Here is a 17,344-nt window from a genome sequence, read left to right on the forward strand (position 1 = left end):
TCCTAGTCTTGGGTGTTAAAGTGACCTCCCTGTGTGTTTGTCTGATAAGATGCCAGGGTAAATTAAAATCAATGATTTTTTTTTAAAAATCAGCTTTCTTCATTATTTAAATTGGATTTTATATAAGTTAAATACAGGGTTGGTTTTTTTTTTTTAAAAATACACTATTTAAAATTAAATTTGAAATTGACAACCTATGTTGAGGCCAAAACTTATTACAATCTTAAAATTATTTAATTTAAACATTAAAATATTAAGCAGTACGTTTGCTGCCAAATTTTAAAGACAGTCAAAACCACTGTACTGGTAGATGTCACCTGAGTTTCTTGAAGTGCTGAACCAGTTTTTGACAGCGGTAGCCTCTTTTGCCGGTAGAGACAGAATATCTTCTTCACTTCAGTTTATTCGACTAGTTCAGTTCAAAGACTAGTTTATTTCAAGTTAAGAAAGCAGATGGGAGTTAAAAAAAAAGCAGGAAAGCTTGTTTTTCCTTTACTAATCTGTGTATAAAAGCTAGATATGAGAGGATGAGATCTATAAATTCTAAAATCTTGAAGGACATAATGACCAGAAACAATTAGTTCAATTTACTAACTACAGACAATACAGGTTCTTAATCAATTAGTTTTAAATGCAAAACATGTTTTGATAAACCTTTTTTGTCTTACATATCCAGCATATTTAAAGTAGTTTTATTTAATAAAAAAAAATGCTGGTTTTGTGCATTTTTAATTGCATTTGAATTTCCATCCAAATAGAGCAGTGGTCCCCAAACTATGGAGGGAGCCCGGAGGGGGGGCACGGAGGAATGTTTGGGGATCGCATCACAGGGCTTGGCCAGCCCCCATGGGAGAGAGGGAGGGAGTGCCACCCAGCCCTGCTCTGCCCCCAGCTCCACTCCACCCCCTGCTCTGCCCCAGCCCAGCTTTAACCCCAGCCGCAGCTTCACTCTGCCCCCAGCACAGCTCTGCCCTCATTCCCTCTTTGTTCCCAGTCCAGCTCTGCCTCTAGCTCCAGCTCCTCCCGCAGCTCCAGTTCTGCCCCCCTGCTCCACCTTCAGCCCAAGCTCTTCTGCTGAGGAAGCCTTGGCTGTGCTGAAACGGAGCGGGAGTGTGGACAGAATCTATTACTTGTAAGGAGGGGCGTGACAGGAAAAGTTTGGGCACCACTGAAATAGAGCTTAACACAAACAACAAGCAAAAAATTAATGTATATAATTGCTTAAATAAAAGTGTATAGATATCCCCCTGAATAACACAAACACCAGATTTAATGTAAGGACTATATTTAGTTGCAAATCAAGATGTGTTAATGATTACCAAGCAACAAAAATCAACTTTCTTCAGGAAAAAGAACAGGAGTACTTGTGGCACCTTAGAGACTAACAATTTTATTTGAGCATAAGCTTTCATGGGCTACGAGAGTTCATGGGCTACGAAAGCTTATGCTCAAATAAATTTGTTAGTCTCTAAGGTGCCACAAGTACTCCTGTTCTTTTTACAAATACAGACTAACACGGTTGCTACTCTGAAACCTTTCTTCAGGAAAATAACTAAAAAGTATGAATATAAAACATGATTTAAATCAATGATATAAATCACGTTTCATGGCTGCTGTTTTAAATCATGATTAAAATCAGTTATTTGAATAAATTTGATTTAAATCAATCCACCCTGACTTGCAGATTTTTATAAGAGGCATCAGTTAGAAAATACAGCATATTATTATAAACTTGTACATATTGATCTTGTACATGTGCTAGGGAAAGCCGCTAATCATGAGCTAAGAACTGGCTTGGGAACCTACTCTGACTCTGAACAGACTGGTGGTCTTCTGTCTGCCTGAGGAATGCTTTCCTTGGGCTGGAAACGGCAAATTCTCCCCGTGCCCTGGCCACGCCTGAAGAAGTTCTGAAATATGGGCATTAATTTCTCAGTTTAGACAGTATGTACCTATACAAATGAAATAGGAAAGTCAGACTTTCACTATGCACAATCACTTTGGGACTGTATAGTCTATTTCAACAACACCCCTAAAACGCATTTACTTCTAGCTTATATCATAGGATTGTGTCACCTCAGGCTTCCCTTAACAGAGATGCTAGCTTTCCAGCTGTGAATAACCTGACTCTTCAATCTGACTCATACAGTGAGCCATCTAACTGCTCAGGTGTGACTGCAGGCAAAGTCAGGTATTATGAAGCCCAACTACTTCAGAAGTGTCTTTCAATAGGAGTTTCTTTCTGAGGGACTGGAGCAGTAGGGTGCTAAAATTTACTAAGTTTAGACAAACTGCTTGAGAACCTTGAGCTGAGTGACTGACAGGGATAGATATGTACTAAAGCATTTAATAACAGCAAGCCTTTAGCTTCCATTGAATTGCAAGAGACTAGACTATTTAGGAGAGAGAACAGAAGCAGCAAATTTTTCGCTACAAGCCAGAATTGCATGGCTCAGGGATTTATAATTGGATATGAAGCCTTTCACCTCTGGATTACAAGACTGAATTACCCCAGTTCAAAAGTGACTGAAAGCTGTTAGGCTAAACAGACTATCAAATGTTTTACTTGCTAACTGAAGTCTCAGTTCAGTTCTCAGCAGATCCATGTCATAAGCCAGGGGTAGGCAACCTATGGCACATGTGCCGAAGGCGGCACGCGAGCTGATTTTCAGTGGCACTCACACTGCCTGGGTCCTGGCCACTGGTCTGGGGGGCTCTGCATTTTATTTAATTTTAAATGAAACTTCTAAACATTTTGAAACCTTATTTACTTGACATACAACAATAGTTTAGTTATATATTATAGACTTCTAGAAAGAGACCTTCTAAAAAAAAGTTAAAATGTATTACTGGCACGCAAAATCTTAAATTAGAGTGAATAAATGAAGACTCGGCACACCACTTCTGAAAGGTTGCCGACCCCTGTCATAAGCAACACATTTACTAAAAAAATAATGACCCAGTATCTGTCTTTCTTAAATGCTCCTGCGACTTTGCTGAAGTCTTTAAAGTCTTTCCTCTCCTCAGCACTCTGCCTCTTCACCTATCTTTATATCCAGCTTTGTTCTTAAAGACATAAATAAATGATTTTTACTTGCTAATATTATTTAATTTTTCTCTGGGTGATCTGTTTGTATTCCCTTCAGGTCTTTGTTACTGAGTAAAAATTCTTATAAACAAAGATTTAACAAACCAAAAAGAAAAAACAACACTTCCAAGTTGGTGCCTGTCTTGTCAATCTCAGCAGAGAAAGTCCACTGACTGAATGGAAGCTGCTTTATTCGTACCCTAAAATTGTTATCTCCAATTCAGTACAGAGGCAACGTAGAGAAGCTGATAAAGCCACTGACCATGTTGTGCCTTATGGATTATTTATACGGCTCCAGGTCTGTCATGGAGGTCACAGAAGTCACAGATTCAGTGACTTTCCGCAACCTCCGTGACTTCTGCAGCAGCTAGTGTGGATGACCCCTGGGCCAACCAAGCAGCTGGCCCTGGGACTGCTGCTCAGGTGGCCCTGGGACAGCAGTTCGGGCAGCCCACCAGCCAGACAAACAAATTGTTAGGCAAATTGTTAGGCAAAAGTCAACAATTGTTAGGCATAAAGAACATAAACTGCTAGACAAAAGTTAATATGGTTTCTGTAAAGGGAAATCATGTCTTACTAATCTATTAGAATTCTTTGAAGGGGTCAACAAACATGTTGTCAAGGGGGATCCAGTGGACATAGTGTACTTATTTCCAGAAAACCTTTGACAAGGTCCCTCACCTAAATTGAGTTGTCATGGGATAAGAAGGAAGGTCCTTTCATGGATTGAGAACTGGTTAAAAAAAGACAGGGAACAAAGGGTAGGATTGGCGAGGGGTAGCTAGTGGTGTTCCCCAAGGGTCAGTCCTTGGACCAATCCTATTCAACTTATTCACAAATGATCTGGAGAAAGGGGTAAACAGTGAGGTGGCAAAGTTTGCAGATGATACTAAACTGCTCAAGATAGTTAAGACCAAAGCAGACTGTGAAGAACTTCAAAAAGATCTCACAAAACTAAGTGATTGGGCAACAAAATAGCAAATGAAATTTAATGTGGATAAATGAAAAGTAACGCACATTGGAAAAAATAACCCCAACTACACATACAATATGATGGGGGCTAATTTAGCTACAACTAAGCAGGAAAGAGATCTTGGAGTCATCGTGGATAGTTCTCTGAAGACGTCCATGGAGTGTGCAGCGGCAGTCAAAAAAGCAAACAGGATGTTAGGAATCATTAAAAAACGGATAGAGAATAAGACAGAGAATATCTTACTGCTCTTATATAAATCCATGGTATGCCCACATCTTGAATACTGCGTATAGATGTGGTCTCCTCATCTCAAAAAAGATATACTGGCATTAGAAAAGGTTCAGAAAAGGGCAATTAAAATGATTAGAGGTTTGGAACAACATGAGAACATAAGAACGGCCATACTGGGTCAGACCAATGGTCCATCCAGCCCAGTATCCTGTCTACCGACAGTGACCAAAGCTAGGTGTCCCAGAGGGAGTGAACCTAACAGGTAATGATCAAGTGATCTCTCTCCTGCCATCCATCACCACCCTCTGACAAACAGAGGCTAGGGGCACCATTCCTTACCCATCCTGGCTAATAGCCATTAATGAACTTGGGTCCCATATGAGGAGAGATTAAAGAGGCTAGGACTTTTCAGCTTGGAAAAGAGGCCACTGAGGGGGGATATGATCGAGGTATATAAAATCATGAGTGGTGTGGAGAAAGCGAATAAGGAAAAGTTATTTACTTGTTCCCATAATATACCGTAAGAACTAGGGGCCACCAAATGAAATTAATGGGCAGCACGTTTAAAACAAATAAAACTAAGTTCTTCACACAGCGCACAGTCAACCTGTGGAACTCCTTGCCTGAGGAGGTTGTGAAGGCTAGCACTATAACAAGGTTTATAAGAGAACTGGATAAATTCATGGAGGTTAAGTCCATTAATGGCTATTAGCCAGAATGGGTAAGGAATGGTGTCCCTGGTCTCTGTTTGTCAGAGCGTGGAGATGGATGGCAGGAGAAAGATCACTTGATCATTACCTGTTAGGTTCACTCCCTCTGGGGCACCTGGCATTGGCCATTGTTGGTAGACAGCGTACTGGGCTACACGGACCTTTGGTCCGACCCAGTACGGCTGTTCTGAGCATCAGGCCCAGGGGTGGCAGAAGCAGCAGCAGGGATCCGGCTCTGGGACTGGCCGGAGCAGCCGCTGCTCGGTGGTCTCCTCCCCGGTGCTGCTGGCTCCGGGCTGCCTCTGCCCCCCCAGAGAAGGAATTTACTTAGGGGCATGGTCGTCCTTCGGCATACACAGCATATGCGGCTGTGGCGGGCACTCAAAAATTTGGGGCACCACTGAGACCACAGGCGCCAACTTCTCATCTTGCCAGGAGGTGTTCGACCCCCCCCGCCACCTCCACTCCACCCCTTCCCACCCCTGCTCCACCCCGGCGCCGCCTCCTCCCCCGAGCACACCCCATTCCCGCTCTTCCCCCTCCCTCCCGGAGCTTGAACGCTGCGAATCAGCTGTTTGCTGCACTCAGGAAGTGCTGGGGGGCAAAGGGGAGCAGTTGGTAAGCCCTGGGCCACCTGGGCGAGAGGTGCTGGGGGGAGGGGAGGAGAGCTTGGCGCCAGTGGGTGCTCTGCACCCACTAAACTTTCCCTGTGGGAGCTTCAGCCCCGGAGTACCCACCCATGGAGTCCGCGGCTATGACTGGGACAACAGGTAAGACTGGGTTGGCTCCCACACACACAGCACGCGCTGCAGTCTCCTTACTAGGCAGAAGGCAGGGGCCATATTCACAGAGCCAACCTAGGGGCACCAGTATAGGGGCACCAGTATTCACAGAGCTGAATGCACCAGCATAGGGGCACCAGTTTAATAATACTGCCTAGGGCCCCATAAATCCTAAGGACAGCCCTGCTTAGGGGGTAGCTGATCTGAGAGGTGAGCTCCAGTGTCCAGTGCTGTCAATTCAGAATTTTTCAAAAGAATTAAGTTTATTTTTAAATAAGAGCTATTAAAAACAGGGATTTGTCAATCCTGAATAAAAACAGTTGGCATGTCTGAATAGGGCATGCTCTCTAGAAAGAATACAATATATGCCTGTAAAATTACAGCTTAAATGAACCAGGGCATGTGAGTGCTACCAAAAGGTTACTGGAAATATGAACTGAAAACAAATTTAAGTCAACAATGATATTTCAAGCATGAGGCCTTTGCCAGGAATGATTTGTACAGTTTGTTCTAAGTATAACTTTTTGCTGAGGAGAGCCTCATGACCCTTGATATCTAAAATGCACCCTGAACACTAAGTTAACCCTTTTGCTTCACTGACAGCCCCTACACTCCAGCTCTTTCTTTAGCAGTTTGGGACTTTCTGGGCCAGAGGTTAAACCAAAGCTGAATTTAGCAAGAACTCATTAGCAAGAAACCAGAAATGTTGGAGCTGCTTGTAGCTTTGGGAGTTGGGGCTCTCTTTCACTGGGGCTCAGGAAATCCTAACTGCAGTTACCAAGGGATTAGCCTATAAAATGCTCAGCAATAGAGAGAAAATTTAACTTGGAGATGAGGAACAGATTCACTGCACAGGCAGAAAATGGAACTCAAAGGCAAGCCAAGGAAAGAGAAGAAATTGCAAAAGAAAGAGTAGGTAAGCTATGCAAGTACCCTCTCCACTGTTAGCATCAGCGCACCTAGATCTTCGCTCTAAGTGCTAGTGCGCTGATGTCTTGCCTCAGTAAACCAGCACTGAGCACCAAAGAGCTAAGGAGAAAAGACACCCAATAAAGCAAGGGGCTCCATTTTCCCATTGCAGAATATAAATAATTCCGTGGAAGTTGTCTGTATCCAGATGTGGGAGAACAGGGCTGTAATAGTAAGATGAAACCCACAGACTCTGCTTGGTCACAGACTTCAGGTGAGGATGCAATGTATATGCTAAATGTTTTTGTGCAGCTATTAGTTTAGGACATTCCTAGTGGGGAGGATGGAAGGAATCAGACAAAGGGCTCAGAACTATGGTCTGAGGTAAGATGAATTTTGTGATGTGTTTTGCCAATAATGAAAGCTAAAGAAAAGGGAGTCAACAAACATTCTTTAGCTGGGAAGTCGCTTAACAATTCGAGCCAACAAACAAACAGATGTGATAGGGATATGGGGAGAAGGGATTTCTCCGGCTTCCCTTTACAAATAAATCACTGTTCTTGCATCCAGACATTTCCTTTGACCACTATATATGTGCAGTTCCTATGACTTTGCTCATATGTCTGGTCAAGTTTTTTTTTAAAATGTGTGCTCCTATCACTATTGAAATACTGGTTTGTTCCCTAAGGAAACCTCCATGTATCCCTCCCACTTCCAGTCAGTTTTAGCTGTGTGTGGCCATCAAGATCATAATTACAATTTTCAAGTTCTTGATAGTGTTTTTAAAACTACACAAGGTAAATTACTCTAGCTTTGCTTTTAATGACCCAATAATCTTATCTCAAGACAACTAAACCAACTACTACTGAAATTATCGTCTGAGAATAGGTGCTAAATAAGGAAGTGCCAACAAAACCATAGTACCAGTGAGAGTATGTTGATGCCAATACATTCTGGAACCAAAGCTATGGTCCACTGGAGACTGAGGGGTGGGATGCGTCCATGTGCGTGGTGTCAATCTTCAGAGTAGTGTACACAGGGATTTAGCTAACATGAATGGGAATAGTTCCAACTAAATTCTCATGGAGTCATTACCCCTGAACATATCTAAGGGATTTAGTCAGTATCCTTTGTCAGACCTCTTCTTCCTGCTCTATTAAATGTTTACAGTGCTATGTCTATAATACTAGTGAGATTCTTGTTTAATCGTCCAGATAAAATAATTGTGAAATACTGGTAGACTGAAAAGGACAAAAGATTATTGGGTTTTGTGCACTGAAGATTCTGCCTACAGCAATAGGACAAAAATGCTAAATAAAAAAGCAAATATGTTCCTTGTACCAGAATTAATCACAGTGTATACAGTGTGCATGTGTGCAAACCTGTGAACGTGTCTATACGGTCTTCAATTTAATATTCTGAGATATTTAGGAACCTCTATAGTTCATCATATTTATGCAATCTGATTTTCAAGAATATGTCAAGGTACAGGATTACAAAGCAGAGGCAGGAACAAGAATATATGAAAATACTTCAAAATGCTTATGACGTCCCCTTCTGTTTCAGATTAACATCTCAACAAAATTAGAGCACATAAAATTTCACAACTGCGCTAAAAAGTTATCAGCCCCTTCAGTGCATTCACCAATAGCAAAAAACTATTGGTTTCTAGATGCAAAGTGTTTTTTTAAATTGACATTTGTTAAAAAGACTAGGTTGCAACAGGCTGTGCTGATATACCTAGAGAACTTGACCCAATACAGTGCCAGTGATTCTTCAGATGAAATTAAGCCTGTTTGTTTTCATTAAGGAAATGCACGAGAATAAAGAATATCTTGCACTTACATGTTCTTCTGAAGCATAAAGGACTTCCATTAGCCTTTGGACAAGGTCATCATTTTCTTGCCCATGTTCTTGGCAGAGAAGTTCAATCTCCCTTAATTTTCCAAAGTAGAAATCCCTTTCCTTCTCCACACCTTCGAGTGCAAGTTTTAATGTATGTACCTGTAAATAAAACATACATGTTCCAATAACAGGGGCACAGCATATGCCATCTGTGAGACAGATTATGAGTGGGCTTTTCCTACAGAACAGGACAGTGCACAACAGGCATAATCTTAACATATATACTTTTTTACTCTTTAAATATAAGGTGTATTTAGTAGTTGTTAAAGGTGCCAGATTGTCTGAATAAGGATATCCTTGTTCACTGAGCAGTATAGGCAAAGCAGTGTAAACTTCTCCATAATACCCATCAATGCACCTCAAACCTGACTCTAGAGGGACCATTTTTACAGAATTTTTCAGTGCTGTGGTAATACATAGCAATAGCAAGCTACAATGACAGAGTGGCTTTGGATCTATGAATAAAACCTGGCTCCTATTGAGACTGCTATAAGTGCCATGCTGTGCCATTTGTGATGGCAATTAACACAATATTCATAATGGCCGCATTTCTACTTCAACTGAATTAATGTACATTTGTTGTAGGTATTGTTTATCCTAAAATTTATCTACTCCTTAAAAATATTTAGTTTTGTTTCCTGATATTTTTTTTTTTAGTTTTCTGTCAATCCTGCCTTGGCAGAATAATAGTTAGGTGACCTAATACATTTTTTTAAAAAATTTTTGAGTGCAAGTACTGTGTGTGGCTGCTTATACCTTTCTTCACTTGTTTAGCTGGTCTGGTGCTGGGTTTCAGAATTCTCTTATGCTGGCATAAAATGTAGTGGTAGTTCTGAAATACCAGCTTTCAGGTGGTTGATCCAGGTGCTTCTTGATGGGGTTCTCACAACAAATTTTTTCATGGCCTTAGAGAGCGGCCATCAACTCTTGCTGGTGGCCACTCTAACAATTTTTCCTAAAATACTTATTTAACTTTAGGAAAAACAAATAAATATGCACACAATCATGTCCAAATCATTGTAATTTATTTAGGTAGGGTTTTTTTTGTTGCAAACTCAACAATAAATACAATTGTCTCTATTCTATACTGGACCTACACAGAATAGAAACACAAGGTGCTTTTCATGTTCTCTTTTGTTGGGGTGGTGGTTTCTTTTGCTTTTTTGGTTGTTTTTTTTATTAGACTTGCTAGCTAGTAAGTCTGCTCCTGTGAAAAGTGATATTTGTATGTTTTATATATAGAAGCAGACTTGCTAGCTAGCTGGGAGGCAGCGAAAAGTGATATTGACATACAAACATTACTTTCCACAGCAGATTTACTCATCCCTGGCAAGCTGGAGGACAAATTAAGCCCTGGATGGAGAGGTGGGTAGGGAGGCATTGAGGGCCAGGAGTGATGGAGGGGTGTGAGCCCAGGGCCAGCACCCACCACCATTCAGCTGGGGCCAGAGTTGCAGCTGGTACCCGAAGCCCCACAGCTGGAGCCTGTGGTCTGCCACCCCAGAGCTGAAGCAGGAAGCCCGAGCCCCAGTGTTCCCAGGAAGGTGGCGAACTCAGACCGGCTGGCTGATCCTCTGGCATTTGTGGCTCCAGAGTGGGGCAGGGCTGAACCCCTGCTAGCAACCTTGGGGGATGAGCCACTGCACTATTCCTCCCCACCCCATTACCGCCCAGGAGGCTGTGGCCACAAGAAAAGCCCATGATGGCTGCATGAGACAAAAGCTGAAACTGCTTGAGTTTCAAAGTAACTCTCTTAATTGACACCTGTACATGAGAATCTAGTTTCAATATACACTTTGGCAGCTTTGTTTCACCACTATACCTGTTGCACTCATTTGCTAAGCACTCATTTATGGTTTATCCTGACTGTATTAAAATAACAGGTTTCACATAAACTAGAACAGAGCCCTCAAATACTTTTTGAAAGAATAACTTTATGTGAACGAAAGTCAAATTGCAAATATCTTAGCTGCTGTATACTTAACTCTACAATAACATGTTACGACTCCATTGGTTTTATTGGGCTATTAAGGGAAGACAACAGCAGAACAGGCACAGGTGAGGACCATTAAGGGTAGCATTGCCCAATGGTAAATACACGGGTTTCCTTATCATATTCAATTCAAGATGGTGAGAACATCAAACCTCTAAGTCAGTGGTTCTCAACCTTTCCAGACTACTGTTCCCCTTTCAGAAGTCTGATTTGTCTTACATACCCCAAGTTTCACCTCACTTAAAAACTACTTGCTTACAAAACCAGACAAAAATACAGAAATGTCACAGCACACTATTACTGAAAAATTGCTTGCTTACTCATTTTTACCATATAATTAAAATAAATGGATTGGAATATAAATATTGTACTCAGGGGCGGCTCTACGTTTTTGGCCGCCCCAAGCAGTCATGCGCGGGAGGCGCCCCGGAGCCGCGGGAGCAGCGGACCTCCCGCGGGCATGACTGCGGAGGGTCCGCTGGTCGCGCGGCTCGGCTGGACCTCCCGCAGCTGCGGGCGGTTCGCTGGTCCGGCGGCTCTGGTTGAGCTGCCGCAGGCATGCCTGCGGGAGGTCCAGCCGAGCCGCGGGACCAGCGAACCGTCCGCAGTCATGCCTGCGGGAGGTCCGGTCCTCCCGGGGCTCCGGTGGACCTCCCGCAGGCATGACTGCGGCAGTTCCGCCGGCCCAGCTTGCCGCCCCCCCCCGGCGGCAGGGAACGCCCCCTACATTTTGCCGCCCTAGGCACCAGCTTGTTTTGCTGGTGCCTAGAGCCGCCCCTGATTGTACTTATAGTTCAGTGTATAGTATTTAGAGCAATATAAACAATTACTTGTTTGTATGAAATTTTAGTTTGTACTGACTTCGCTAGTGCTTTCTAGGCAGCCTGTTGTAAAACTAGGCAAATATCTAGATGAATTGATGTACTCCCTGGGAGACCTCTGTGTACCCCAAGGGGTACATGTACCCCTGGTTGAAAACCACTGCTCTAAGTCAGCAGTTCCTGAGACTCAAGTTATCTCTATAAAGAAATAGACTAAATTAACATTTTCAATAACCTGACAACATGTCACCTACTAGAAAATTAGTGATGGTGTACCAAGAAGTTCCCTTTCGATAGCCCACCATACTAGAACACAAACCAGTTTATTTCCTCCACTAGTTAGTACCCCAAATAACAGAGTTGAAGCAATGACTACAGTCTAGCAAGTTCTGTTCACTCCATGTTATCATGGTTACATGGCTAGCTGCACCTTTGACCCCTTTTCTAGCTTCTGCGTGCACTCCATTCAGGTATCAGGCCTCATGCCTGAACCCTTCTCAGTGTGGAAGGGGAACTGGGCACTTTTGAAAGTCAGGCCACTTATTTAGGCTCCTAACCACAGACTTCAGTGCCCAACTTCAGGCACCTATAAGCATGGGTATGGTGCATAATGTTTGAGGCCTGTTCTACATTTTTCCTACATACAGCAATCTAGTAGAGATGATTTAGTTTATAGTTTGGTTCATTATAGACTTTAAAAAAATATTTACAGAAGATCCAATCAGGATCCAGCCTCTGTTGTGTTTAGCCCTGTTCAAACAGGTACACAGTCTCTACTCTGAAGCACGAGGGCTGACAGCCTTTGTAATTCTGTCCTAGTTAGTAAAATTATGATTCAGGCCTGATTCTCATACCCACTAAGGGCCCTGTACACTATTTTAGTAGTGTGAAGAGGCCTCAAAGCAGATGTAAATGGAATTTATGCCTAATTTAAGGCCTCTTTAAGGTCAAATAGGTGTAAAGAATCTTTAGTGGAAATGAAAATCAAGTTCTCTATTCTTAATATAAAAGTCTAATTTTTAAAAATCGTAGTTTAATCTTCAATAACATCCTGTAACAAAGTTCTATAGGTCACTGGTTCTCAACCTGGAGTACACATACCCCTGGGTGTATGCAGAGGTCTTCCGTGGTACATCAACTTATCTAGATATTTGTCTAGTTTTACAACAGACTACATAAAAAGCATAAAGAAGTCAGATCAAATTAAAATTTCATACAGAAAATTAGTTGTTTACACTGCCTATATAGTATACACTGAAATGTAAGTACAATATTTATATTCCCATTGATTTATTTTATAATTATATGGTAAAAATGAGAAAGTAATCAATTTTTCAGTAATTATTCTGTGACACTTGTATTTTTATGTCTGATTTTGTAAGCAAGTCGTTTTTAAGTGAGGTGAAACTTGGGGGTACACAAGGCAAATCAGACTCCTGAAAGGGGCATAGTAGTCTGGAAAGGTTGAGAGCCACTGCTATAGGTTAGTCAATCACTATGTAAAGATATATCCTTTTCTCAGTTGAAAAGGTATTTTGCCTTTGTGCTATCTGGAAGGAAGACAACAAAGTATATTGACAACCACCAAACTCCCAATTCTACTACAGATCCCTGGCACCCTAGTATTAAACCTCTTTCCCTGGTGAAAATAAGTTTTTTTTTTAATTATTCCTCCTATTAGAAGTTTTAATCCATAAGGACAGACTTAACTCACAAAATGTTACTGGATTCTTCATAACAGGGCAAAATAATTACCAAGATACCTTTTCAATTCTAAATATATAAAGTCCATCAATTCTTCTTTCTTTCTAAATTCTCATGCAACATGTTAGAGGGACTAGAATTTTTCTTATAAACCATGCAGCTATGCATTCAAGTAAAACTGCAATATGCATATTCAAGTACAACTAGCTTTAAGGCAGCTCTCACACTGCAGTATGATTCACCCAAAATCATCCTTAGCATCTTTTTAAAATATGGGTACAACATTGGCCATCCTGCAGCCATCTGCTAGAGTAGCATTTTTGAATGACATCACTTTTTTGTTCATAGCTGAGCTATTCCATTTGTTAGATCCGTCACCACTGTGAAGTGAATATAATCCAGATTGAAATCGGAAGTTCATTTTTGAGTTGTTCAATGTTTTGCTCCGTCTCAGTACTTTTACTATCAGTATAATCTTCAGTTTCATGACTTGTCATATCTTTCCTAGCGCTTCTGATTACTAGGGCCCTACCAAATTCACAGCCACGAAAAACGCATCACTGATCGTGAAATCGGGTTTCTCCCTGTGAAATCTGGTCTTCTGTGTACTTTTACCCTATACTATACAGATTTCACAGGGGAGACCAGCATTTCTCAAATTGGGGTTCCTGACCCAAAAGGGAGTTGCAGGGCAGCCACAAGGTTATTTTAGGGGGATCGTGGTATTCCCATGCTTTCTCTTGCGCTGCCTTCAGAGCTGGGTGGCTGGAGAGCAGTGGCTGCTGGCCGGGCTCCCAGCTCTAAAGGCTGCGCCCCACCAGCAGCAGCGCAGAAGTAAGGGTGGCAATGCCACACCATGCGGCGGCTCTGGCTTCAGAGCAGGGCTCTTGGACAGCAGCTGCTGCTCTCCAGCTGCCCCGCTCTGAAAGCGGTCACCATCAGCAGCAGCATAGAAGTAAGGGTAGCAGTACTGCAATCCCCCTACAATAACCTTGCAGACCCCCGACAACTCCTTTTTGGTTCAGGACCCCTACAATTACAGCATCTTGACATTTCAGATTTAAATAACTGAACTAATGAAATTTATTATTTTTAAAATCCTTTGCCCGTGAAATTGACCAAAATGGACCATGAATTTCGTAGGACCCTACTGATAATTAATTCTGTGGTTGAAGCAAAGTTACCTGTTCACTGAGTTGTATGACTTGTGTTTCCAAATCTTTATCTGATTTGGATGCTGAGCTGCTTGGTGTGGCTTTTTTTGCTGACGATGGACGAGAAGGTGTGGACCCTGGTTTAGAAACTGGACTGGATTTAGCAGCACCTGAAAGCACAAGAATAAAATTGTTTTGAGAACACACTTTTAAAAATCAGATTTAAGTATTTATGTCCAGTGTAAGTATTATACTCCCAATAATTTTGAATTTTTACCTCTTCCAGATACAGAAAAAAAGCTATTTAATTTGTATATGCCCATTAGTGCTGTTACTTCCTGGTTGTAAGAAGAAAGATGATCACTTTAGTGCAAAATATTGAAAAGGAAAGTAAATACCATAACAAGAACGTTACTTTCAGTTTAAAAGGACAAAATAGCTCACTGATACTCAAAGAAAGGTGAATAAATAACGTAATTTCTTTAATTACTACTACTTTACAGTTTTAAAGATGACATTGGCAACAACTAAATCATTTAGCTTAATATTTAATATTTCTTGATTTTAAAAATTTAGTGGAGAAAGGCAAGTTAATTTAATTTGTGGTGATTTTATTTGTAAGTCTATCTGCTTCCATGCTTTAAAATGGAGAAGAAACTAACACCATTACTTGTACAATCACACTGAAATTCAGCAGATGCAAACAGAATTAAATCCATCAGTGAGCACTTGGTTGCTGCAGTGGCCAAAAGATCATGTTTCTGATCAGCTTAGATGGTTTTTGGTACATCATGTGAAAAGCAAAGCTGATAATGTACCCAAATGTACAGCAACACTTTTTCCCACAGAAAACAGCACCAATACCAAGCACACATAGGTACTCTACTTTCACAAGCATCAAGCACGCACAAACGCTTAAATACAGACAAGAAAATGTTGTGCTAGTGCTATCTTTATATGCACTTAGGGCTGACAACTGATATGGTACCCTTCCCTTCTCCATTCCCTTCTCCACTCTCTTCTGTACGGTTTGAGTGATTACTAAAGTCCCAACCGGGCTCTAAGTTTACCATTTGTGGAAGCAGATGCCCAAGCTTCATGTACTGTAATGAGCAGCACCAACTCCCAAAGCACAGGACGTTCCACTCCAATTATTCTTCAGAAGAGACCACCCACTTAATGGTCTCTACCTAGCCTGCCATCCTAAACAGTCACTTATACCACATACTCCTAATTCTTGCCCCCCCCGATCTTTACATGAACATACACTGTGATGTGATTACATCAATGTGGCCTAAGGTTACCAGTTTTTAAAACAAAAATGCCTGGGCAGAATTAAAAAGCACAGATATGAACTCCCTAGATCTCTCTGCCAACCTGAATTATATTTAAGGCTTGAGGAGGAAAAGTTAGGCTTGTTAGGTTGCATATTTTCCTTCAAGGAACGGAGTAAAGAGTAAAAACCTAAGAAACTAAAATAATCCACAAATAAGCTTTGATGTAGCAAGACTTTCCCCTCCCATCACACACACTCCCACCCCCGCAAGATGCCCTCAGGCTTCTCAGTCAAGAAGCTCAAAAGCTGATTGGGAAGAATTGCTTGTTAGGTTCTTGTGATTTAATCATAGGCTGCACTGGCTATTGTACCAAGAGTTATCTTTTCTCATCACTTTATATTCTCTAGTGACTGCCCTGAGAGTATAAACAATTATACAGTTCATCTGCTTTTAGTGGACACCACTTTGGCTAAAATTCCACCATACTTTTTCATATTTGTTACAAATAAAATTATTGATACATGCAAACAGAAAGTTAAAACTCCAATCTGGCCAAAATATAGCATCTTCCATCCTGAAGTCCTTACAAGTTACATACATGGACCACATCACCCCTTGATAACAGAGTTCAGGTATAGTATACAGAGTTCGTAAAGATGAAATTTACACTGTTCGCATGCCTAAAATTACTTATTCTTTTGAAAGAGCACTTAGTATCTTGAGCAATGAAATTTGGTTCATGAGGCTAACATGAATCAATACACACCAACGGTGCCCTACTGCTTTTACACAAACAAAGCAGTAAGTCTTTTTGGTAAAGTACTCTGACTATAGAGTATGATCTTTAGTTACTGTTTTTTCCTTTGTCCAGGGGCGGCTCCAAGCCCCAGCACGCCAAGTGCGTGCTTGGGGTGGCATGCCGCGGGGGGCGCTCTGCCAGTCGCCGGGAGGGCGGCAGGCAGGCCGCCTTCTGCGGCACGCCTGCAGAGGGTCCGCTGGTCCCGCGGCTCTGGTGGACCTCCCGCAGGCGTGCCTGCGGAGGGTCTGCTGGTCCCGCGGCTTCGGTGGAGCCGCGGGACCAGCGGACCCTCCGCAGGCATGCCTGCGGGAGGTCCACCGAAGCCGCGGGCCGGCGACCGGCAGAGCGCCCTCCGTGGCATGCCGCCGTGCTTGGGGCGACAAAATGTCTAGAGCCGCCCCTGCCTTTGTCAGAGACCAGCAGATCTTTGTGTATAATCTTCACTAACATTTTCCCCAAGGGCCAGCACAATACTTTCAATACAAATGAAATCACAACTCATTAAAACAAATCTTTTGTTAGGATCCCAGCATCCTTCTCTGACATTTAAGTGATCCCTGCATCCCATATGACAATAAGCTTCATTTTTCATACAACACCTTTTATATACACATCATCACCATATATTTTACATAGGTAGAATAGGAATGCTTTCATCAGCGTTTCTAAATCTTACTCTTCATAAGAGCCAGATAAATAATCCCCTCAGATACATGGTAAGTTTTTTAAAGTGGGAACAAGGGTGCATATTTTAAAAGCTAGGGCAAGGGCAGCCTGTTTCTTTTCCTTCCGGGCTTGTTTCCACTTAAGAGTTCAGCAAAAACTTCTTGAAGACCAAGGTGTTAAAACATAAAGAAGGGCCCTTTAAAGGAAACAAGCTGTGAAATTCCATCACTTGAGAGACGTTCCCAACTAGAGGGTAGAATACCACCGTAAACAGACTTTAACTAGGTGCAATCTCATTCTTCCTGTCACGCTGTTCTGAGTGGGATTACAGG

General features: G+C 42.0%; 1 protein-coding gene across 2 annotated transcripts in view; it reads right to left on the reverse strand.

The window, feature by feature from the left end:
* MAPRE2 (microtubule associated protein RP/EB family member 2) overlaps window positions 1–17,344 on the reverse strand; it is a 142,589-nt gene that overhangs the window by 6,889 nt on the left and 118,356 nt on the right. For both annotated transcript variants that reach the window (XM_045005974.1, XM_045005975.1), the window contains 2 exons: window positions 14,301–14,440; window positions 8,539–8,697 (listed from right to left, as the gene is read on the reverse strand). In XM_045005974.1, the coding sequence (XP_044861909.1) occupies window positions 8,539–8,697; window positions 14,301–14,440 (299 nt within the window). The remainder of the gene's footprint in view (window positions 1–8,538; window positions 8,698–14,300; window positions 14,441–17,344) is intronic.

Source organism: Mauremys mutica, chromosome 2 (genome assembly GCF_020497125.1).
Source record: "Mauremys mutica isolate MM-2020 ecotype Southern chromosome 2, ASM2049712v1, whole genome shotgun sequence".
Lineage (NCBI taxonomy): Eukaryota > Metazoa > Chordata > Testudines > Geoemydidae > Mauremys > Mauremys mutica.